Source organism: Larimichthys crocea, unplaced genomic scaffold (genome assembly GCF_000972845.2).
Source record: "Larimichthys crocea isolate SSNF unplaced genomic scaffold, L_crocea_2.0 scaffold83, whole genome shotgun sequence".
Classification (NCBI taxonomy): domain Eukaryota; kingdom Metazoa; phylum Chordata; class Actinopteri; family Sciaenidae; genus Larimichthys; species Larimichthys crocea.
The window spans coordinates 843,564-866,621 of NW_020860930.1; the positions used below are offsets into that span (position 1 = coordinate 843,564).

Below are 23,058 nucleotides of genomic sequence, written 5' to 3' on the forward strand. Positions count from 1 at the left end.
TTTCGTTAAGACGACGACCTGACAGTCATTGTTTTTATTTTGCTGAACTCTGACATCACCCGGCGGTCCGCTAATCGATAATAATAAATATTGCTGCTGCTGCTGCTGCTGTCATTGTTGTGATCTTTGTATTTTTATTAATCAGCTCGTCCGTCATCAGGACTCGTCTGTGGAGCCTCGAACCATCTTCAGCTGCATCAGACTCATGTTTGTTTTTGCATATTTCAAACACCTCACCTCCTGCTCGAGGACACGCGGGTCAGTTTGGGGTTTGAACCTACGGTATGATGATGCATGTTTTATTGCATATACAGTCACTAATATCAAAGCAAGCAGTGTGATGAGCAGCACTGCAGAGTCTCTTCATCGCTGAGAGAAATTGATTCGTTTGACCGGGAAAGATCCTGAAACGTCTCCTGACGGTGAACTTTATCTGAAAGACTTAAAGACTTGATGTTTGCGTCTGTATGAACTCACTGAGGTCTCTGAACGCTTCAAACAAACAAGATCGTGTTGATGATGACTTGTTCTGTTTAAGAGCAGAACCGCCGTCAGCTTCACTCTTCACTTCTGAAGGACTTGAATTGTATGAATGGATCACGATTAGTTTGTAAAAGTAAAGAACGACAGACTGACAGAAGGACGTCTGTTTAAACATACCACAGTTTGTTTTAAGCATACGAGACCTTTACTCTCCTCCAGTCTTCAGCCAACCTCGTGTGTTTCAGGGTTAAAACCTCGCTCCTCCAACACGCTGACTTGATTATGACCACCACTCAAGTTCTTTCAACGGCTTTGAAAAGGTTTTTATGAGAACTAGGACGGCCAAAAAAGAAACCAGAGATCGGAGGAGGAGTGAGGTTTTCAGGGTTTTGTTTGAATGACGGGTCCGTCATGTCTTTTCTAATTTAACGGTGAATTCTTGTTTTCTGGACTAAGAAACAACAAACTAAACGTGAACACACAACATGGACAGTGAGAGGATAACGTTGGACTTTCTGACCTTGGAGACGTTGCTTTGCAGAGCAGCAGGTTTGAGTTGGGTTGAAGTCGTCGTCGTCATCTTTGTGTTCGGGCGATTCCTCAGCGAAGACGTTTTGCTGGAGGTGATTCGGGTGGAAGAGCAGCTTAGCTTGACGAGTTTCTGAGTCAGTCAGTCCTAACACAGCGAGCGAGCAGAAAAACGAACCAACACGCGTCCTGCCGTTTTATTCTAATGGAAATAAATAAATACAACACTTAACGGATCATAAGAGCGTCAATTTAAAACTCTTTGGTAACACTTTTATTTTACTGGTCCCGTAACCTCCAATCAAACACTGACATGAGTCTTAATAGGAACTCATTGAGAGTACAGGACCTGTGAAGTAAAGCGTCACCAAGTTTAAACCTTTATTATCAGTCACAGTGCTCAAAATATCAACAATAAATAAGTTAACCGTGTATATATATGATTTACAGCTTCAATAATTTAGTGATCCGTCTGGACCAAACGGTATCAGAATCAGAATTTAGGAGAACAGGAAGTTTCCGTGCGGTTCACGTCGCTGCGTGTTAAGAAGCTGCTTTATTGGACCGACGCCTCAGTGGCTCTTTGGTTTGGGCAGGCGGGAGGAGCCGGAGGTGAGGGTGGCCATTTTGACCTTAACTCCTGAAGTCTTGGGCGGTGCAGCGGCGGCGACGGCGGCTGAGGCAGACCAGGAGCTGGAGGTCTGAGACAGGAAGAGGCGGAGTTTGGAGGGCTGGGGGGGCTGCAGGGATCTGGTTCCTCTCCTCTCCTTCGTCTCTCCTTTCTCCTCCTCTTTCCTCGCTCTTCTCCCATGATCCTTTCCTGCCTCGGCGGTGGGGTCGGCGGCATTGGTGTCGGGACAGTCGCTATCAGCTGGGTTGTCTGGTTGGGTGGAGCAGGAGTTAGCTGGAGGTGGAGCTGGGTGTCGGGCTGTCAATGGTTCCTGGTCTTCCTGGCTGGAGGGGTGAAGTATCTGTGACTGGAAACAAAATATTTATAGACTTAATTTGGTTAATTATCAATCTAAACTTGTCAATAATTTTGCTGCAGTGTTTGAATATAATGAGCACAGACGGAACAGACGTGAAATCTTTGTAAAATAATTAATGACCTGTAGGAGGCGATGCTGATCTCTGATGGTTTTTTCATCCTGATGCAGGAAGTTTTTTTTATTTTGTTTCTTTAACTTTAGAGAGAAAAACAGAAGCAACAGAATGCCCTCACTTTGTAAAGAAGGACCTCACTTTGTAAAGAAGGTCCTCACTTTGTAAAGAAGGCCCTCACTTTGTAAAGAAGGTCCTCACTTTGTAAAGAACACCCTCACTTTGTAAAGAAGGTCCTCACTTTGTAAAAAAAACGCCCTCACTTTGTAAAGAATGTCCTCACTTTGTAAAGAACGTCCTCACGTTGTAAAGAACGCCCTCACTTTGTAAAGAACGCCCTCACTTTGTAAAGAACGCCCTCACTTTGTAAAGAAGGTCCTCACTTTGTAAAGAACATCCTCACTTTGTAAAGAACGCCCTCACTTTGTAAAGAAGGACCTCACTTTGTAAAGAAGGTCCTCACTTTGTAAAGAAGGACCTCACTTTGTAAAGAACGCCCTCACTTTGCAAAGAACGTCCTCACTTTGTAAAGAAGGTCCTCACTTTGTAAAAAAAACGCCCTCACTTTGTAAAGAACGCCCTCACTTTGTAAAGAACGTCCTCACTTTGTAAAGAAGGTCCTCACTTTGTAAAGAAGGTCCTCACTTTGTAACGAACATCCTCACTTTGTAAAGAACATCCTCACTTTGTAAAGAATGCCCTCACTTTGTAAAGAAGGTCCTCACTTTGTAAAGAAGGTCCTCACTTTGCAAAGAAGGTCCTCACTTTGTAAAAAACGCCCTCACTTTGTAAAGATGGTCCTCATTTTGTAAAGAAGGTCCTCACTTTGTAAAGAACGTCCTCACGTTGTAAAGAACGCCCTCACTTTGTAAAGAACGCCCTCACTTTGTAAAGAACGTCCTCACTTTGTAAAGAACGCCCTCACTTTCCAAAAACAAACAAACTTTCCAGAGATCTTTGAGTTTCCAAAAGTTTCCTCACCTCGACCACCTGATTTTCTAAACTTGTCTTTCCTGTACCGTCTTCCCTCTCTTGGTCTAAAACTCTAAACGGTCCTCACAAAGACGGGAGAACAGCAGCCCATCAGTTAGCCGCAGTAACGGACTGTGACTGATACAGAAGTGTTAATCTTCTTGTTGCTTTCCACACTTTAATCCTGCAGCCAGCTCTCATCTACACACCGATAATCCGATTTACAGCCAGAATCAGACGCAAAGTGAAAAAACTGAGCAGTGAAATCCATCATGTGCTACAATCTCAGTTTATTGATCCTGGCAAACTCCTGTGAAGTAATAACTAATCCGCTTTTTTTTTTTATCTGTCTCGCTCCGTGCTGTTGCTGCTGCGAGGCTGGACTACTTATTTTACAGCCTTCACTCAGATCTGATTTATTTATGCCTGTTACAGCCGGACAATCCTGAATAAATGAACATGCTCAGATTTAATATACATTAACAACACAAGGCCAAACTCTGAGAAATAAAGACCACAGCTACATTTATTATTGATTATTCTGTCAATTACTTTTAGAGCTGCAGACTTTTTCTTCATTGCACAATAACTCTCAACTGACAGAAGAAAAACAAAAAGATTCAGGAAGAAGTCATAAATAAAGGTGAACAGCGACACCTGATGCCCAGTGATTGACATGAAACTATGAATAAATATAAAACAATGAACGAAATATTTAGAGGATAAATAAATGAATAAATATGGTAAATATTCTTAAAAATAACTTATTTGAACAAACTTGGCAAGTTTAGTTAAATACCTGATTTCTAGTTTAAAATGTTTTCTAACTTTTCTAATCATCCTTAAATTATTATTTTCTGTTAATAAGAACTATCTTCATTAATATTTGGACTAATATCTAATATGTAATGATACATCCTGCTCTTTTATTAATCAAATACTTCAAAAACAAAAAAAAAAATTTTTTGGTCAATAAAATGTCAGTTTGTTTGTTAGTAACTTATTTTTTCGACCAACAAAACAAAAGAAATCCAGTTAAAACAACAAAATCTTCTGATTTGTTAGATAATAATGAGAATATTTTTACATCATAATATTCAATTAACTGTTTAATTGTGAGAAAAATGCCTGGGTATCATTTAAAATTCTTAAATTGAAATAAAAAATTTGAAAGAAACAAAAATTACGATAATGAAAAGACTGTTTTTAATTTTTCCTCCATTTTTAGTTTATTTTGTGTACTTCATGTCAGTCGTCCATTTTATTTGTGGGTTGTAACTGTTGAGATCTTCTGTTGATAGTTTGGATTGTTTCATTTACATATATTAGTTTTGTTGTTTAAATGTCCATATTTTGGTGCTTTTGAAAACTGTTTGTGTTCATCCTCAAACTTAAATTCCAGAAATGAGAATCTGAGCAGACACAAACTTTCAGCACCACGTTTTAGTCTTCAGAGACACTTCAGGTCGAGGTCGGATATCGAGCCTCATTCAGCTGCCGTCCCTGAGCAGACAGACTCCAACATGACTCCTGAACAACGAGACATCCACAGAAAAACAAAGCCGGCTTCTTGAAGCAGCGGCTACGTGACAGGTCTGGATTGTAAACGAGGAAACTAAACCGTGTAGAAGCTCAATGAGAGCGAGCCGAGGACGTTCAGCAGAAGAAATAACAGAAGTTCAGCGTGATCCGTCACGTGTTAGAGTCTGCTCGTATTGATCCGGGCAGCTCAGCATGCTAACGGCTGCTCCACAACACAAAGCACAGCTGGCGGTCAGAAGCCTCTTCTTCTTTTGTTTTACTACATTCATACGCCGACAATGTGTCAGGATTTCTATCAGCCTGAAGAGACGATAAACTAATCTGCTGGATTACAGAAGAGTCCACATCCACGTCCACGTCCACGTCCTGTCTGCAGCTTTAACAGATTACAAACAGCCTGCTCTCACGCTGTCATGGTCGGATTACTGCGTGAAACATCATGCAGAGAAAAACATTTTATAGTTGGAGCTAAAATGTTGTCATGCTTTGATGAAAAGACATTCACCAGTCAGCCATAACATTATGACCACTGGCAGGTGAGGCTGCAGGGCGAGTGAAGGCTGACCTGTGTGTGTTTGTGAAGGTGTGTGCTTATCTCAGGTAACAACATACTAGATTTTCATGATGACGAGTCTGCAGATTCCTGCATGCTGGGCTCCATAAACTGTCTTCAGTGTCTTTACTTGGGTCTGCCTGTGAAGCTGAGACTGCTGGATTCATGTGTGATGATGTTTGATTGATGAAGATCTATCAGAACTCGCTGAGTCTGAACGTGAATTATTTAAAGTGTCCAGCAGGAGGCGCCGCTGAGTTTATACAGTCTATAATGGAGGTTCTGTGGAGGTTCTGTGGAGGTTCTGTGGAGGTTCTGTGGAGAGTGTAAAGCTTCAACAGCTGACAGGAAATCATTCCTAGGTGAACACTGACACCTGGTGGTGAGCGGAGGTACTGCAGCCTGTCGACCTCATTCTCTGCCTCCCTCATGAATGATGCATGATGGGACGGACGGATTAAAAGGACAGATACAAGAAGGAGGATTCACCAGGAGTGTGTGTGTGTGTGTGTGTGTGTGTGTGTGTGTGTGTGTGTGTGTGTGTGTGTGTGTGTGTGTGTGTGCGCTGATGCCCCCACGTCTCCTCTTTCTCAGTGCTGTCCTCTGATTGGCCCCTGGAGGTTCATGAGATGAACATGAGCTGGTCCTCCATGAATAATAACACCACATGTGACAGAGGAGTGTTATTGGTTAGTTTGGTAACTGAGCTCTGTCGCTGTCTGAGATGGACCGGTGGATTGCTGCAGTGTCAGCAGTGATGTGGACGCTGTACCGGACCAGAGCTGAGCCCGGTCTGTCTACGCTCACCTGAGGTCATGAGCTTTGGGTAGAGACCGAAAGAATGATAGTTTGAAGTGTTTTATGTTGGTCGGTCTTTGTTTTGGTCTCTAACGCGACATGTGTCAGTGAACAGAATCTCAAACATTAATGTCACCAGGCCAATCACAGACGGATGTTCGGCACATTTTGAGTTTGGTGTTTTTTAAGGTGGTCTGTTTTTGTTTTGTTTTTTTGTCTTTTTAAGGTGGTCTGAGGACAGAGACGAGGTCAAAATGATTAACTGGAATTTTTTTGTCTGATCCGTGATGTTTGTTCCTCGATCGTCGCTAAGAGACACTAAACATCATCGTGAATGAAGACGTCGACTAAAGTTCATCACAAACATTTAAATTAACATCTTGAAACTTTTCTCTCGTAAAATTTCTGAATGAAATTTGTGGTGTGAAACTTTCTGAATGAACAGACGACAGAGACTTCAGAAGAAACTGAAGATCTCCGTCAGTCTGCTGAGATTATCTTGAGGTCTGTGACCTCCGACCTCGCAGTGACAGCAGAGATACCGGTCACCATCGTGTCCACCATAAAAGGATGCTGTGTGTGTGTCCTCAGTTTACTTCTAAACGTGTACGAGTGTCTAGACGACTGGGTCAACACATTGACATCAGAACTCCCAGAACCCTCAGCGCTGCGTGGACCTGACATGATTTCCCCGGAGACGCAGCCGCTCGCCTCCATCACGCCCTGAGTGATCTCGTCTGCTTCAAGTGAGTCGACGAGTCGGACACGAAGTTTAAGAGCCGTTTAGAAAAGATCATTTTAGCTCTGCGCCGCCTCCTAACGAGCCTCCTAACGAGCCTCCTAACGAGCCTCCTGACCCGACTTTACGGAGCTCGTTTCACTGTGAAGGAGAAGGTGTGACCTGTCCTCCAGGGAGCAATGAAGGAGTAAGACAGTCAGAGAGACGGTGAATCCTCGTCGCTCTGAAACCGCGTTCAGACACGATCAGGTGTCTGATTGGCTGCAGCGTGACGTCGGGATAAACTGAAGTTGAATCTCTGTCGACACGGTGACACGCCGCGGCATGATCCTGAAGACTGAACCTTAAAAACTTTGAATGACAGACCGTGTTTTAAGGTGGACAATGTAACTGTCACTACAAATGTAATCTGAGCTGATCAGAGTTACTTATTTACTGTAATCTGATGATGTAATCCATTACTGCGACGTTACACCAAAAACAAACTATTTGAAATCATGATTATTGAGTGAAAATCTTGTTTCAGTAATAGATTACTGTTTGAAGTGAAGTAATCCAACAGAACATGAACGCTGTCACGAGTCATCTGAGCCATCACAACAATTAGAAGAATTATTCTTAAACTTAATTTATGACGTCAGGACGTCCTCGTTAACGTTTGACAAAGATACAAAGAGAAAGAGGATGGAGAGGAGGAGGAGGAGGAGTATAAAGAGGAAGAAGTAGAGGAAGACATAGAGGAGGAGGAGGAGGAGGAGGAGGGGGAGGAGGAGGAGGAAGATAAAAAGATGGTACCGTACCACGCCGTGTCACTGAAGTAAAGCACTAGTTTTTCCACTCCTGGACGAAGGCAGAGAGGAAAGGAAACAAACAAGGAGCAGAGTTAGAGGGGTCTGTCTGTGGAAACAGAGGGTGGAGGGTGGACAGACAGGTGGAGGATGGACAGACAGGTGGAGGGTGGACAGACAGGTGGAGGGTGGACAGACAGGTGGAGGATGGACAGACAGGTGGAGGATGGACAGACAGGTGGAGGACGGACAGACAGGTGGAGGGTGGACAGACAGGTGGAGGAAATTAAGAAACTTTAATCATCGTGGAGAATATGAAGACGAGGATGAAATGAAGAGGAGTCAGGAGTGAGGGCTGGGTGATGAGGAGGTGTTTGAGATCTACGGAGTGAGGTGGCGAGGTGGTGAGGAGGCGAGGAGGTGAGGAGGTGAGGAGGTGAGGAGGTGAGGAGGCTTGGGGGAGGTTGAGGTGAGACTCACTTTTCCTAGCGAGGTGTGAGGGGATGCTGGGCCTCGGCCTCCCCCTGTAAGGCCTGGAGCGCTGATACTGCCAGGGTGGAGAGAGGAAAGGAACAGGAGGTAAAGCCTGAGGAGAGACAGACAGACAGACAGACAGACAGACAGACAGACAGACAGACAGACAGACAGACAGACAGACAGACAGGCAGGAGGAAAGATGCTGAGTCAGACCTTCAAAGAAGAAAGGACAGAGGGAAGACAGGAAGACGAGAGGACGGAGACAGACTCGAGAGATACTCAGAACCTCCTGTTGACCCACACTGACCTGTGATCAGTTGACCCACACTGACCTGTGATCAGCTGAACGGTGTCTCTGTCATTCGTACGTCTGTTCTCACACTATGTAACTTTGGGCTCCGGGTCGGGAGAAGTACGTAACGCTTTACGGCACTAAGTCACACAGCAGCAACTATTTCACTGATTCTGGTGAAACTGGATCATATTTTATGGAGGAAATGTTTTCTGGTTTTCCCTCTGATGTCCTCCGGCTGCTCCGCCTCAACTCTCTGTGATTTACAGAGTTTATGATGGACAGTGAAGTAAACTGCTGACAGCTGTAGCTGCTGTTAGCTCATGTTAGCTCAGTCTGTTAGCTGCTGTTAGCTCATGTTAGCTCAGTCTGTTCAGCAGTCAGCAGCTTCTATGGACATCTGCGTGTCTGTGTGTCTGTGTGTGTGTGTGTGTGTGTGCGTGTGCATGTGTGTGTGTGCATGCGTGTGTGTGTGTGTGTGTGTCTGTGTGTGTGTGTGTGTGTGTGTGCTCACACTCTGCTCTCTCCATGGCGTCTGCGATGCCACGCTCTCTCTCTCCGTCTCGCTCGTCTGTGTGTGTCGATCCATCCTTTCTGTCGTCTCTTGGCAACAACACCTGGCGGCGGTTGTCGTGGGAACAGTCTGCTGACACGAAAACAACACGTGAACACGCTGAGGTCACAGTGACGTGACGAACGTTAACATGTTAAAGGCGTGATGACACGTGTGCACACGGACCAGCTGCAGCGTGAGCTGGGCGATGGTTCGGTCTCTGCTCCTCAGCTCCTCTCTGAGCTGCTGCACCTCCTGCAGGAGAGCCTGCACCTGAACACACACACACACACACACACACACACACACACACACACACACACACACACACACACGTGTTAGGCTTGTAGAAAGGCATTCTGGGAAACGCAGGCTGTTATATCAGCTGTTTAAATAAAGTTTTCTGACTTGTGAGTCGGAGCTGTGGGACGAGTCGTTGGCTTCAGGACTCAGAGTGTCCGTGGTCAGAGTGTCGTCGTCCACGTCGTCCTCCTGGACACACACACACACACACACACACACACACACACACACTTCAGACTTCAGACCGTCTTACGAACAGACGATGAGATGACGGAGCGCGACACAACTCCAGCAAAACTTTCAGGATTTTATCCAAAAACTGGAAATTTATCTGTGACAGAGAAATGATTGCTCCTCCTCCTCCTCCTGCTCCTCCTCCTCCTCCTCACCTGGAGCAGTAACCTCTGCAGGTACTCCAGCTGTGATCGCACTGCAGAACAGTCTTCAGCCAGCTCCTCCACGTCCAGACCCAAACTAGGAGTACAAGGAGACAGACAGGGAAACCTGAGGAGGAGCAGGAGGAGGAGGAGGAGGAGGAGGAGGAGTTCATGTTACATTCAGGGACGTCAACATACAGAAGCATGTTGTTCAGAGTCAGCTGATCTGTGTGGCTCACCTTGAAGGACGGAGGTCCAGGATGAGATCTCCGTCTCTCGTCGTGTCCGTCCTCTGGTTCCCGGGATCCTCGGTCAGTTTGAAGCACTGGAAGTCACTGAGGGGACGACGGAGACGTCAGAGTCTGCACATGGACCGTCAGCTGACAAACACCTGAGACTGTGTCAGTGCTCACCTGTCGTTGTCGTTGTGGACGTCCTGCGTCCCCCAGCACAGCTGTCTCCTCCTCCACTCGGCCATGTGAGACAGTCCGTCTCCATCTGCAGAGTTCAGATCAGACAGGAGACACGTGAGGAACACGTGAAGAACACATGAGGAACACGTGAAGAAGACGTGAAGAACATGTGAGGAACACGTGAAGAACACGTGAAGAACACGTGAAGAACACGTGAGGAACACGTGAGGAACACGTGAAGAACACGTGAGGAACATGTGAGGAACACGTGAAGAACACGTGAAGAACACGTGAGGAACACGTGAGGAACACGTGAAGAACACGTGAGGAACACGTGAGCTTCTACCTAGCTGTTAGCCACCGTGAACAGTCTGAACAGTTTGAACAGCTTGAACAGTCTGAACACTGAACAGTGTGAACAGTTTGAACAGTCTGAACAGTTTGAACAGTGTGAACAGTCTGAACAGTTTGAACAGTCTGAACAGTTTGAACAGTGTGAACAGTCTGAACAGTCTGAACAGTTTGAACAGTCTGAACAGTTTGAACAGTCTGAACAGTCTGAACAGTCTGAACAGTTTGAACAGTCTGAACACTGAACAGTGTGAACAGTCTGAACAGTTTGAACAGTTTGAACAGTCTGAACAGTCTGAACAGTTTGAACAGTCTGAACAGTCTGAACAGTTTGAACAGTCTGAACAGTCTGAACAGTTTGAACAGTCTGAACAGTGTGAACAGTTTGAACAGTCTGAACAGTCTGAACAGTTTGAACAGTCTGAACAGTTTGAACAGTTTGAACAGTCTGAACAGTCTGAACAGTTTGAACAGTCTGAACAGTCTGAACAGTTTGAACAGTCTGAACAGTCTGAACAGTTTGAACAGTCTGAACAGTGTGAACAGTTTGAACAGTGTGAACAGTGTGAACAGTTTGAACAGTCTGAACAGTTTGAACAGTCTGAACAGTTTGAACAGTCTGAACAGTCTGAACAGTGTGAACAGTCTGAACAGTGTGAACAGTCTGAAATGATGCTGACACACTGAGCATCAGTCTGAATGTTTCAGCGGACTTCTTCAAACCTTCAGCAGAGCTGTCAGTTTGTCTGTTAGCGTGTCATCACGTGTAAACAGACGTACCGCTGTGCAGCGACGCTTCCTCCAGGACGTCTGAGTCCAGCATGAGGTCGTCATCATCCAGGTCACATGACTCCAGGTTATTCAGGATGTCCTGAAACACACAGAGACATCACCTGTTATTACGTCATGATGCAGGTATGACACATTACCTCCTAACCTCCTTTTCCTGCCTCCTCCTCTCTCCTCTCCCCTCATCCTTCATCCTCATCTCCTCTTTCCTTTCCTCTCTCCTTCTCTCATTAATTAACCCTTATCCCTCTCTCCACCCTCTCCATCCATCCTTTCCTCTCTCGTCTCCTTCTGATGTTTCCTCAGCTCCTCCCTCCTCCTCTCATTATATAAGCATCACTCTTTCTGCATGTTCGTTGCGTACAGTTACCATGGTTCCATCTATAAATGTGTCTGATTATTTTCATGGATGACACATGATCAGTGTGTAAAGCATCTGTACGTGCTGTGATTCGCTCAGCAGACACACGAGGGCGCTGCCACATTTCACTCAGACCTGACGGACAGGAAACACATTTAAAGATCTGAGTCTGCTGTGTTTGTGTTTTCAAACATTAATATAATCAATAATCAACAATAACTGTCTTTGCTTTGAACATGCTGATTTAAACTCAACCAGGATTTGAACTGGAGTTCTTCTCGTGTCTTGCGTTGTTCAAAAATGTGCCGACAGCAAACATTTAGTATCCAGCCTGTTTCAGCCTGTTTCAGCCTGTTTCAGCTCAGCTTGTTCTTTTCAGACGCCGCAACCCAACCCGACCCGGCCTCACGTCCTGAGGCTCCACGTAGGGCGGAGCGAACGCTGCTGATTATTAAACTGTGACAGCAACACTTAACCAATCACATTCAAACACAACCAGTGGATGACAGTTCAGGCCTTACAATGCTGTTGAGGTCGGAGTCGAAGCTCCCGATGTGATGGGTGGTGTTGCTGTTGGTGTGGATGGATGCGGTAGTGGCGGCGCCCCCAAGTGGCTCCAGGCCCTCCTCGTCCCACATGTAGGTTCCCCCTGACCCACAGCTGTCCGAGGGGGACAAGTCCAGAGACGAACCACCCTGTGAAGACACAAAGAGGACAGAGACACTCAACAAGGGGACAAGGAGTCATCATGGCTCCTTATTCATGATTTTGATCTAAATAAACATGATCTCGTTACATGAACCTTGTCACAGTACCTGGTCATGGTAGTCTGGCTGACTGGACCTTCTCGGATGTGGCAGTCGGGTCAGTCGATGTTCTTGTTCACCTGGAGACAGACAGACAGACGTTATAAAAGTTTGGTTGGAGTTTGAAGACGTCTGTTCACCTGTCATCACATTGAACTCACCGCTCAGTGTCATACTGGTCCAGTCCACACCGTCGTCCAGGAAACAGAGCCCTGACGCTTTGCCGACACCACTGACCGACACCTTGTCGTCATCAAACCTGGCGCAGGATTGGTCGAGCCCCGAGTCGTCCTCGTCGTTCTTAGAGGAGAGCAGCAGGATGCCGACGCCTCCGTTTCCTGCAGACACAAACACCTTCTAACTCACCTGATGACGTCACACGTGATGTCACTGTGAAACGCCACAGTCCGTCCGTCTTACCGAGGTTGTCAAAGTCGTCCATGTACTCCTGACTGATGTCATTTCTGTCCAGAGACGAGTTGGAGGACAGGGACATGTCCTCCAGAGTCTCCCCCACAATCGACACATCTTCCTGGGATATCGGCTCTGCCGTCAGCCCCTCCGTCTCTGGAGCCTCTGGGCTACTTTCTGATCGAGAGGAGAGGAAATACAATGAGTCAATCAAAGAACCATTCGATACGGATCACAGATCACAGATCACAGATTACGGATCACAGATTACGGATCACGGATCACGGATCACAGATTACAGATTACAGATTACAGATTACAGATCACAGATCACAGATTACAGATTACAGATCGATGAGGTCTCTCACCTGGGCTGTTCTCGGTGGTCGAAGGCGTCTCCACTGAGTCTCTCCGGCCCGTCAGTCCGTTCACCTCCTGGTTGCCCTCCGTCAGGTTGGCTGGGGTCACTCGCAGGGGGCGGGGCTGCTTGTTGAGTGATGGGCGTGACAGCTTATAGCTGATGCCGCTGGGCTTAGAGGCGGGGCCGAGGCTGGGTAGGAGGGGCTTCTTTAAGGCAGAGGGGAGCAGCAGGGACGGGATGCTGAACCCGGCGCGACCTTTGACCCCGCCGCCTCCTACGCTGGCTCTGGGTGGAGCCGCCCGCCCAGCTGCCCTGTTGATGGAGTAGGAGCGGGTAACCACAGGGTTGTGGGAGAGGGAGGTGGTGGAGGCGGAGGTGGAGGACGGGGTGAGGGTGGGCGAGGGCTGCCGGCGGACCTGGGTGAGGCTCCGTGACCGGAAACGATCACTCTCAGTCAGCTGGACGGGCGGAGCAGAACCGAGGCTGTCGCTGGAGTGAGAGCGGCTGGCCTGCTGTTTGTTCTGGAGAGGAGATCCGGATCGAGAACCAGGACCAGAACCGGGCCTGGAGCCAGCAGAACGAGCCGTCTGAGGCTGCCTCAGAGCTCCGCTGGCTCCACTCCGAGGTTTGGATCCACAGAGACCGTTCTGGGCCGGTTTGGTGCCACTGGTCAGCCCGAACATGGCGTGGCCGGGTCGGGATCCAGTCTTAGACACAGGAAGTGCTCTGGGGCTCGACTGTGGTGACGGTAATGATGTCACAGGAAGGCCAAAACCACGCCCCCTCCCTCCTGAAGGCGGGGCTGGTTTCCTGCCGTCGCCTGGCTGCTGTCGTTGGGAATAATACTGATTTGGATTGGGGCGGTTCTGCCCGACGTTCCCGCCCTTCCCTCTCCTCAGATCTCCGTCAGCTCCATCCTCCACCTCATTCTCTTTCCTCCATTTCATGGAAAACGAAGCGGGGACTCGGATGAATCCATTCTGCTTAGCGGAGGCCGGGGGGGACGTTAAACTCCCGTTGAAGCCCACCGGGCCTGGGTGGTGGTAGAACCCGTTGGTCAGGCAGGTGGTGCTGATGCTGGTAGGGGCAGCCGGAGTCGCCTGAGTGACGCTGGGAGGTTTGGGCCGCGAGCCGAACTTGGGCAGCCTGGAAACCATGGTGGGCATGGCGGGAGGGTCGTGGAGAGGAGGGGCTGACATCAGACCCCGCCCACTTCACCATGGAGACACTGAGCAAGACGAGCTGGACAGGAAGGAGACAGGAAGGAGACAGGAAGGAGACGGAGACATGAAGACATCACGAGTTAACGTAAGCATCACACTGTACATGCAGGTAAACATGTTATAGATGTTACATATATATTATACACACAGACTCAGAGATGAACTCACCTCTGTAGAAAATGATTTACGCGCTGAGTCAGTGGAAAAATCCAGAGAGAAGCAGCTCTGACACAAACTGTGATTAGCAGCTGAAACACTGCAGGGTGAGTTCAGGCGTGTGTGTGTGTGTGTGTGTGTGTGTGTGAGCAGTGGTTTTTGTGTGTGTTTTCTTTGCACTGTCTCTCACACACACACACCACGCCCGAATAAAAACAATCAGCTGTCCTGCTCGTCCAACAGAAAACGACAGATGGTAATCAGACACACCCAACACATCCTGTCTGTGTGCAACACACACACACACACACACACACACACACACACACACACACACACACACACACACACACACACACACACAGGTGAGACGGGCCCAGAGGCAGTAAAAACAAGGCGGGCCTGTTTCAGGTCTGCAGCAGAGCGAGTGTGTCTGAACATAAAGAGACTGTGTTAGCAGGAAAACTCCACGTCAACATACAAACTATAAATATATTTATATAATTATAAATAAACAGCAACAAGGCTGCAACTAAACTTATATTTTATTATCATCCATTCATTTGTGAAAACAGCTGAAGGTTAATTATCAATTATAAAATGATTAATATCAAAGATATTCTGTATAATAAATAAATACATCTCTATCATTTGAAGCAGACTGTCCGCCTGACTGCTCTCGCCCTGCAGCCTGAACACATGCTGCTAACACAGACTGGTCTTCAGTGTTTTGTCCGCCCAGGGCCACCGTACCGAGCTAAACGCAGCATCACACGCAGTTCTTGGCCCCGACATTAAAAACAGCTGATGTGTTCAGAGAGAGAGCGAGGCGTGGCGGCAGAAACTAAACTTGTGATGTGAGCGAGAGAGAAACAGAAGGATCCAAACATCACGTCCGGATCATCTGCACGGCCTCAAGCTTCACACATTCCATGAACCGAAGCTTCAGACTGTACGTTACATTATCTTATAAAGAGTATTAGTCACAGCCAGCAGCATCAAACACAGCCTTTCCCAGCACACACTGACTGACTGACTGAGTCAGAGCTTCCCCTCTGCTGTGTCACTGTCAGGAGGGGAAGATGAAGCATCACCACCACTCAGTAACTACAACCTCCTTCAGAACAAAGTACACAGTCACAAAACAGCAAACTCATTTATTTGAAGGTTTCAGAGAGAACTTCATCATCACACAACACAGAACACAGCCGAGTTTAGCCGGGTGACAGACAACGAGTCGACAGTTAGCTGACAGTAACAGTAACACTGTTACAGTAACAGTGTTACAGTAACACTGTTACTGTAACACTGTTACTGTTACTGTAACACTGTTACAGTAACAGTAACACTGTTACAGTAACAGTGTCGACAGTTACAGTTACAGTGTCTACAGTTACAGTTACAGTGTCGACAGTAACAGTATCGACAGTTACAGTAACAGTGTCGACAGTTACAGTTACAGTGTCGACAGTTACAGTAACAGTGTCTACAGTTACAGTAACAGTGTCGACAGTAACAGTGTCAACAGTTACAGTGTCTACAGTTACAGTTACAGTTACAGTGTCTACAGTTACAGTTACAGTGTCTACAGTTACAGTTACAGTAACAGTGTCGACAGTAACAGTAACAGTGTCAACAGTTACAGTGTCTACAGTTACAGTTACAGTGTCTACAGTTACAGTAACAGTGTCGACAGTTACAGTTACAGTGTCGACAGTAACAGTATCGACAGTTACAGTTACAGTGTCGACAGTTACAGTTACAGTTACAGTGTCGACAGTTACAGTAACAGTGTCGACAGTAACAGTGTCAACAGTTACAGTGTCTACAGTTACAGTTACAGTTACAGTGTCGACAGTAACAGTTACAGTTAGCAGAAATGCACACACACACACACTAAAAGTTATTCATGGGGGAGGAAAAGCAGAATCTGTGTCGCTCATTGAAGAGTGTGAGAACAAACAAGATATGAGGTTCAAAGTGTGTGGGGTCAAAGGTCACTCTCACTGAAACAAGGCGTCTCGTCTTGTTGGACTGGACGGTCGGCTTCACAGAGGTTAAAGGTCAGCATGTGATCACAGTGAACCCCTGCAGTACTTTAAAATACAGCTGAACTAAAGTTCAAGGCTGTCAGACTGCAGCTCTAAATAACATTTCATGTTCTGGCTTTTCACTCTTAACAAAGACAACATGTGATGTCACGAGAAACCTCATGATTATTGCTGCTGTTATCCTGACAGCCATGATAACAATGAGCTGACATTTAACCAGCATAATAACCAGACAATGAGTCGACAGTTAGTCGAATGAGTCGACAGTGAGTCGACAGTGAGTCGAATGAGTCGACAGTTAGTCGACTGAGTCGACAGTGAGCCGACAGTTAGTCGACAGTCGAATGAGTCGACAGTTAGTCGACAGTGAGTCGACAGTGAGTTGACAGTGAGTCGACAGTGAGTCGACAGTGAGTCGACAGTTAGTCGACTGAGTCGACAGTTAGTCGACTGAGTCGACAGTGAGTCGACAGTTAGTCGACAGTCGAATGAGTCGACAGTGAGTCGACAGTTAGTCGAATGAGTCGACAGTTAGTCGAATGAGTCGACAGTTAGTCGACAGTTAGTCAACAGTTAGTCTAATGAGTCGACAGTGAGTCGACAGTGAGTCGACAGTTAGTCAACAGTGAGTCGACAGTTAGTCTAATGAGTCGACAGTGAGTCGATTATATATGAACACAAATACTCTGAACGGAGGTCACTTCCTGTCTCAGCAGCATTCTGTGATTGGCTCAGAGTCCATATAAATTAATGAATGACAAACCAGGTTTGATAAGAAAACTGAGATTACTGAACACACACCACCATGTTCACCTGTAGAGGACACACTGCAGGTGAAGCCATACACGTGAAAGATATCACAGTAATATATTACAGTTACTTAGATTACTTCAATGACGGTTTGTTCAGAGCTCAGACTGACGTTTCACTTTCAGACTGCGATCTGGCTGAATGGTGAATTCATCTGTGACAGCAGACAGACAACTGGACTCCATCCAAACGTTAAAGGAACGTTAAACAAACAGTGAACAAACCAGGAACCTTCACTAAGTCTCCTGTCCGTCCTTTACCCCGTCCTTTGTCTTTATTTGTCAGCAAAGAACTTGGACACAGCGTTCAGCTAACATCAGCAGCAAACATCCGACGAAACTGTTCAGCTGAGGTCAACCACAAACATCCTGATCAGTCTGTGAGACTACGTCCAGGTTTTAGACAGTCTGCGGGGATGTCACGAAGACTACGTCCAGGTTTTAGACAGTCTGTGGGGACATCACAAAGACTACGTCCAGGTTTTAGACAGTCTGCGGGGACGTCACAAAGACTACGTCCAGGTTTTAGACAGTCTGCGGGGACGTCACGAGGACTACGTCCAGGTTTTAGTCATCCGACCTCCTTCTCCTCGCTTTGACCCAGTCTTCTCCTCCTCCTCCTCCTCCTCCTCATCGATGTCCTCATGCTCCAGTTGTCCGCTCACTGAGCTGAGAGGAATCAAGGCCATCAGCTGGAAACAGTCGACCTCATATTCTCACATTCGCTTCATGTTTTTAGATTTTTCCTATGTACATGTTAGCTGTGTCATGTTCAGACTGTATTATCTGAGCACCACAGAAGAAAAAGAAGCGTGTAACAAACAGGACGACACAGCGAGGCCCGTCAGGGTTCAGGACTCAGCTCCGACAGTCTCTTTGTCACCTGACAGATGCTGTTGTCTCCTCCGGGCTCTCAGGTGAGTCTTTGAGCTCAGGTTTCATTCACACACTCTCAGACTGTGAAAACTCAAACAGATGGACCAGCAGATGGTCCAGACCGAGCCCACCGTGGACCTGAAACTGGACCATCGATCTGAGGACGGAGGGTGAAGTCACAAACGTCCTCGTCTGTGTGAAAGACGATCTCAGCAGCAGAGAATAAAAAACGCTCACGGGACAAAGTTCTGCAGCTCAGATCATCTTCCATCATCGGTCAATGAGGAACGATCAATAGTAACATGATCGACCAGCTGCTGCTGCAGCCAAACAACAGACGAGACAAACATCCAATCACTGCCCTCCAAATCTGTCCTTTAAAAAAACTTTTTATTACCGGTCGATAAATTAGGTAGGACATAAACGTGGCTATCGTCAGAAAATCTGGACATAACAGTCAGTCATCATATTTATTATATTTGTATATAAACAGCCATCGTATATATATAGTCAGTCATATATAAACAGTCATCATATATAGTCAGTCATATACACAGTCATCATATATAGTCAGTCATATATACACAGTCATCATATATATATAGTCAGTCATATATACACAGTCATCATATATACACAGTCATCATATATAGTCAGTCATATATACACAGTCATCATATATATAGTCGGTCATATACACAGAGGCTCTCTGACTGTGAATCTGTACAGACTGTAAACTTCACTGTCAGCTTGCTGTGTTATGTAAGAAATGATGACTGTGGACAGGTTAAAGTCCACGTGTGACGTCATCAGACAGACGTCGACACCTGAAAAACTTTCTGTGAACCAACGACCTCAAGCAACCTCAGACAGCAAAGGATTGTGGGTAGGAGGAGAGAGTAAACAAACTCAGCTGCTGTCCGTCCTCTGTCCTCCATCATGTCCTTGTTTCCTCTCCTCATGCTGATTGCTGGAGGACAGATATTCTTGGCAGAGGGCAGAGTAACATAACCTCCTCCTGCAGCTGAAGATATCATTGTTTTATTCATGTTATCGTTTGAATTTCAGTTATCTTAATAACATTAATCAGATATCTGCTGTTGTTGGGTTCCTCTGATCAGATGAACATTATTTCATCAAACTGTTGAACAGAGAGGAAGTCCTGTCGTGTGTTCCACATTTAACCGTCGTCATGAAGTGGTTTTCAGCCTCCTCGAGGACACGCTGTGTTCTCTGACTCCAGATCAAAATAGAAAAGCCTCTTTTAGCCGCTGTGTTTTTATTATTTATGGCTGCTGGTTGGACGCTGGGTGTGTTTGTGCCGTGGACGATATTTGATCTGAGAGCGAGCAGCAGGTTTCCTCTCAGCCGGACATCCAGACACTCGGCGTTGACCCGAAAAAACCCAGCCAGATATTACAGAGACACACAAAGTGTTCTCAGGTGTTCTTAGTGGTATTTTAGACTTTGCCACCAGAAAAACTTGTTGATGATGTCATCCTGTACTCGGGGTACGGCGTGTACTGATTTTACATCCAATCAAACGCTTTCTCTTCTGTCACCGCCGGGCCTCACTGATTACTGTACAGAACCACAACTTTACAACTTTATTCAAACTGGATCAGATTTTATTCACTATATACACCCACAGGTGTCCTTAACGACCCACGAGCGTCCTAAACGACCCGCAGGTGTCCTCGACGACCCACAAGCATCCTTAACGACCCACAGGTGTCCTCCAGATACCAGAAGCCAAACCCGGCAAGTAAACCACCTCAGCTGGCTGCCGTACTCCCTGCTACCCGCTGGTTCGGAGGTTGTTCAGTTTACTGACACTTAAACACAGATAACGTGCCAAAAACTGACCCATGTCAGATAATAATAATAATACATTTTATTTCTTAGTCGCCCTCTGTCACCCAAGGACACCTTACAATAAATAAAAGTATACAGCAATAACAGAAACAAGCAAAAAGAACCATAAAAGTTCAAATTACAAGAATACAACATTAAAACAGGTTAGAATAGGACAATCAATTAAATCAGTCAGATGGAAAAGGCATTTTAAACAGGTGGGCTCTGAGTGCAGACTTGAAGTTTCTTATGATGGGGGGTAAAGAGGTCCAGAGCTGGAGGTGAGACAGGCAAAGTCAGGTGAATGGAGGAGGAAGATCTGAGGGAGCGAGATGTATGTCACATGACCGAGCTCATGATACCAGACGGCAAAACACACACACACACACACACACACACACACACACACACTTCTGTATTGTTGAATAACAGACAGACAGACAGACAGACAGACAGACAGACAGACAGACAGGTTGTGGGTTGCCCCGGAGCCTCTAACAGCCCCCTCAGGTTGGTACCCTCCCCCCTGGATGCCCCTCTGGTTTCATAGCAACTTGGCACAGACAACATCCCTGTTGTGCGCTGAGAGCTGTGGACCTCCACTCACTTCTCCACCACCTCCTCCTCCTCCTCCACCACCTCCTCCACCGTCATTAATCTGCCACAAAGCAGCTCTTTCTCTGCTGCCCGCTCTCAGCTCCAGCTAATCCTCCACGCTCCATCCAGGCCAGGAGGATTCTGGGAGTCCTGCATGTTTTTATAATGGCACATGAAGGACGCTCAAACATGGCCGGACCCTGAGACAGCCGCCATCACTGACCAACGTGAGGTCGAGTCCAGATCATGACTTCACTTCTTGTTTGAGTCAGCTTCTGTTGACCTCTGACCCCAGGAGCTCCTGAGTGAAGGTTAACCCTGAGCATCACATCCTGTCTCTGTTTCTCATCACTGATGTAAAGACTGCAGCACTTTCCTCTGCTGTTACATATTCATGTTCAACAACAACAACAGCAGCTGATCAGCTGATGATCAGCTGATCAGCTGATCATCAGCTGATCAGAGATCCACAGCAGAGAGGAAGTCTAACTGCTATAACTGCTGCAACAGAACCGGGCTCAGAGACCAACAGGCAGCGCCATCAAGAATGTTCAAACAGGTCTGATATGAGCCAAAGACCGGACCAGAACCAGAACCAGAACCAGAGTGACAGTCGAGTGAACGAGCGAGTGATGAACAGGGAGGATGACAGGAAGAGTGAGAGGAAAGAGTGAATCAGCAGAGAGAGAGACAACGAGTCAGCAGCCAATCAGGAGGCAGGGCAATAACTGATGAGTCCGAGTCACTCCGGCCTCATTAAGAGCTTCAAACTAATAAAGCACAGGAATTAACGAGGCCCGAACAGAACCCTCAGAACCAAAATAACTAGAGAACAGAGCCTTCAGAACCCAAACAACTAGAGAACAGAGCCTTCAGAACCCAAACAACTAGAGAACAGAGCCTTCAGAACCCAAACAACCAGAGAACAGAGCCTTCAGAACCAAAACAACTAGAGAACAGAGCCTTCAGGACCAAAACAACTAGAGAACAGAGCCTTCAGAACCAAAATACTAGAGAACAGAGACCATAGAACCAAAACAACCAGAGAACAGAGCCTTCAGAACCAAAACAACCAGAGAACAGAGCCTTCAGAACCAAAATAACTAGAGAACAGAGCCTTCAGGACCAAAACAACTAGAGAACAGAGCCATCAGAACCAAAACAACTAGAGAACAGAGCCTTCAGAACCCAAACAACTAGAGAACAGAGCCTTCAGAACCAAAACAACCAGAGAACAGAGCCTTCAGGACCAAAACAACTAGAAAACAGAGCCTTCAGAACCAAAACAACTAGAGAACAGAGCCTTCAGAACCCAAACAACTAGAGAACAGAGCCTTCAGGACCAAAACAACCAGAGAACAGAGCCTTCAGAACCAAAACAACCAGAGAACAGAGCCTTCAGGACCAAAACAACTAGAGAACAGAGCCTTCAGAACCAAAACAACTAGAGAACAGAGCTGTTTATCTACATTATTATTAATTATAATTTCATCAATAAAACATCAGAAATTAACTCATTAATATTCAGTTTTATTCAAATTAACAAAGAAACTATTAATCGATTACCTTTCTGATGATGGACTCATTGATTAGATGACTTTATAAACAATATTTCTCATTTAAATGACTTTATTTTTACACATATTTGTCTTTTTGGGTCAAACATGTAACAGTAGTAAATGTTAATGTGGTAAATAAAGAGTGTCATTAAATGTAATGTTAATAAATAAATGTGTTTATGCACCTGTCAGGTTATAATAAATAATATAATAACATATTTAAAGGTTATTATCACAGCTGACTGTAATAACACGTTACATGGACTCTCCATGTATTAGTCACGTTATATAATCCCTGTTACCGTCTATAATGTTTCATATGTGTTTATATGTCGGTATCATTTCCTCTGGACGGTCGCAGGCACGGTAAAGTCGGTGTCGGTGCACCGGGAGACCGGAGCTCACCTGCCGGGCAGACGGAGCATCCAGGCGTCAGAATGCGGAAATGTCGACGCTGCCTCGGATGAATGAAGCAGCTGGGTGTCGGTGAGGACGTGGCTCGGTTAATCCAACCGGAGAGAGTCTGTGGAAAGGCCCCGGCCGGTAAGAGTCCCGGTAAAAATCCACGGAGGAGACGTGAGAAGGGCGAACAGAGGAGCGGGTCTCTGCGGGTCTCTGCGGGACTCTGCGGGACCGACGCTGCCGCTCCGGCCTGCACCAACACTGCGGGGCGCCGCTCCACACTACGGGGTCTCCACGCATGCACCACCTTCCACGGGCTCACGAGCCGCCGGTGTCAAATATCAAAACAAAAGCCGCTCGCTCGTTCCGTGTCAAACCTGTCAGGTGTGCACGTGTGCAGAGAGCACGAGCCTGGACCGGACAGCTGCTGCTGCTGCACGAGCTGCTGAATCATGCACACACACACACACACACACACACACACACACACACACACACTGCGCGAGGCACAGCTGACACTGACGTCATCTGCC

General features: G+C 46.5%; 1 protein-coding gene across 3 annotated transcripts; it reads right to left on the reverse strand.

Annotated features, from left to right (window-relative positions):
• Positions 1–22,974, reverse strand: ccser2b (coiled-coil serine-rich protein 2b). Of its 3 annotated transcripts, XM_027277113.1 has the most exons (16): positions 22,529–22,974; positions 13,006–14,240; positions 12,647–12,814; positions 12,388–12,564; positions 12,236–12,306; positions 11,942–12,115; positions 11,051–11,141; positions 9,920–10,004; positions 9,746–9,841; positions 9,519–9,633; positions 9,235–9,318; positions 9,013–9,099; positions 8,788–8,916; positions 7,985–8,090; positions 7,517–7,556; positions 1,801–1,988 (listed from the first exon to the last, which is right to left on the reverse strand). In XM_027277113.1, the coding sequence occupies exons 2-16, from the start codon at positions 14,195–14,197 to the stop codon at positions 1,943–1,945; spliced, it is 2,661 nt and encodes an 886-aa protein (XP_027132914.1). In that variant the 5' UTR covers positions 14,198–14,240; positions 22,529–22,974; the 3' UTR covers positions 1,801–1,942. The 3 variants fall into 3 exon arrangements, with proteins under 3 accessions (XP_019124591.1, XP_027132915.1, XP_027132914.1); XM_027277114.1 differs by lacking the exon at positions 7,517–7,556 and having other exon boundaries at positions 1,782–1,988; XM_019269046.2 differs by lacking the exons at positions 7,517–7,556; positions 7,985–8,090 and having other exon boundaries at positions 1–1,988.
• Between the last annotated feature and the right edge of the window lie 84 nt (positions 22,975–23,058).

Excerpts from the sequence above, each read along its gene's own strand:
- ccser2b (XM_019269046.2), bottom strand. The coding sequence starts at position 14,197 with ATGTCAGCCCCTCCTCTCCACGACCCTCCCGCCATGCCCACCATGGTT. Across the intron at positions 9,842-9,919 it reads GTCCACAACGACAACGACAG|TGACTTCCAGTGCTTCAAAC; the intron begins GTGAGCACTGAC and ends TCGTCCCCTCAG. Across the intron at positions 9,634-9,745 it reads CTGGACCTCCGTCCTTCAAG|GTTTCCCTGTCTGTCTCCTT; the intron begins GTGAGCCACACA and ends GCTCCTCCTCAG.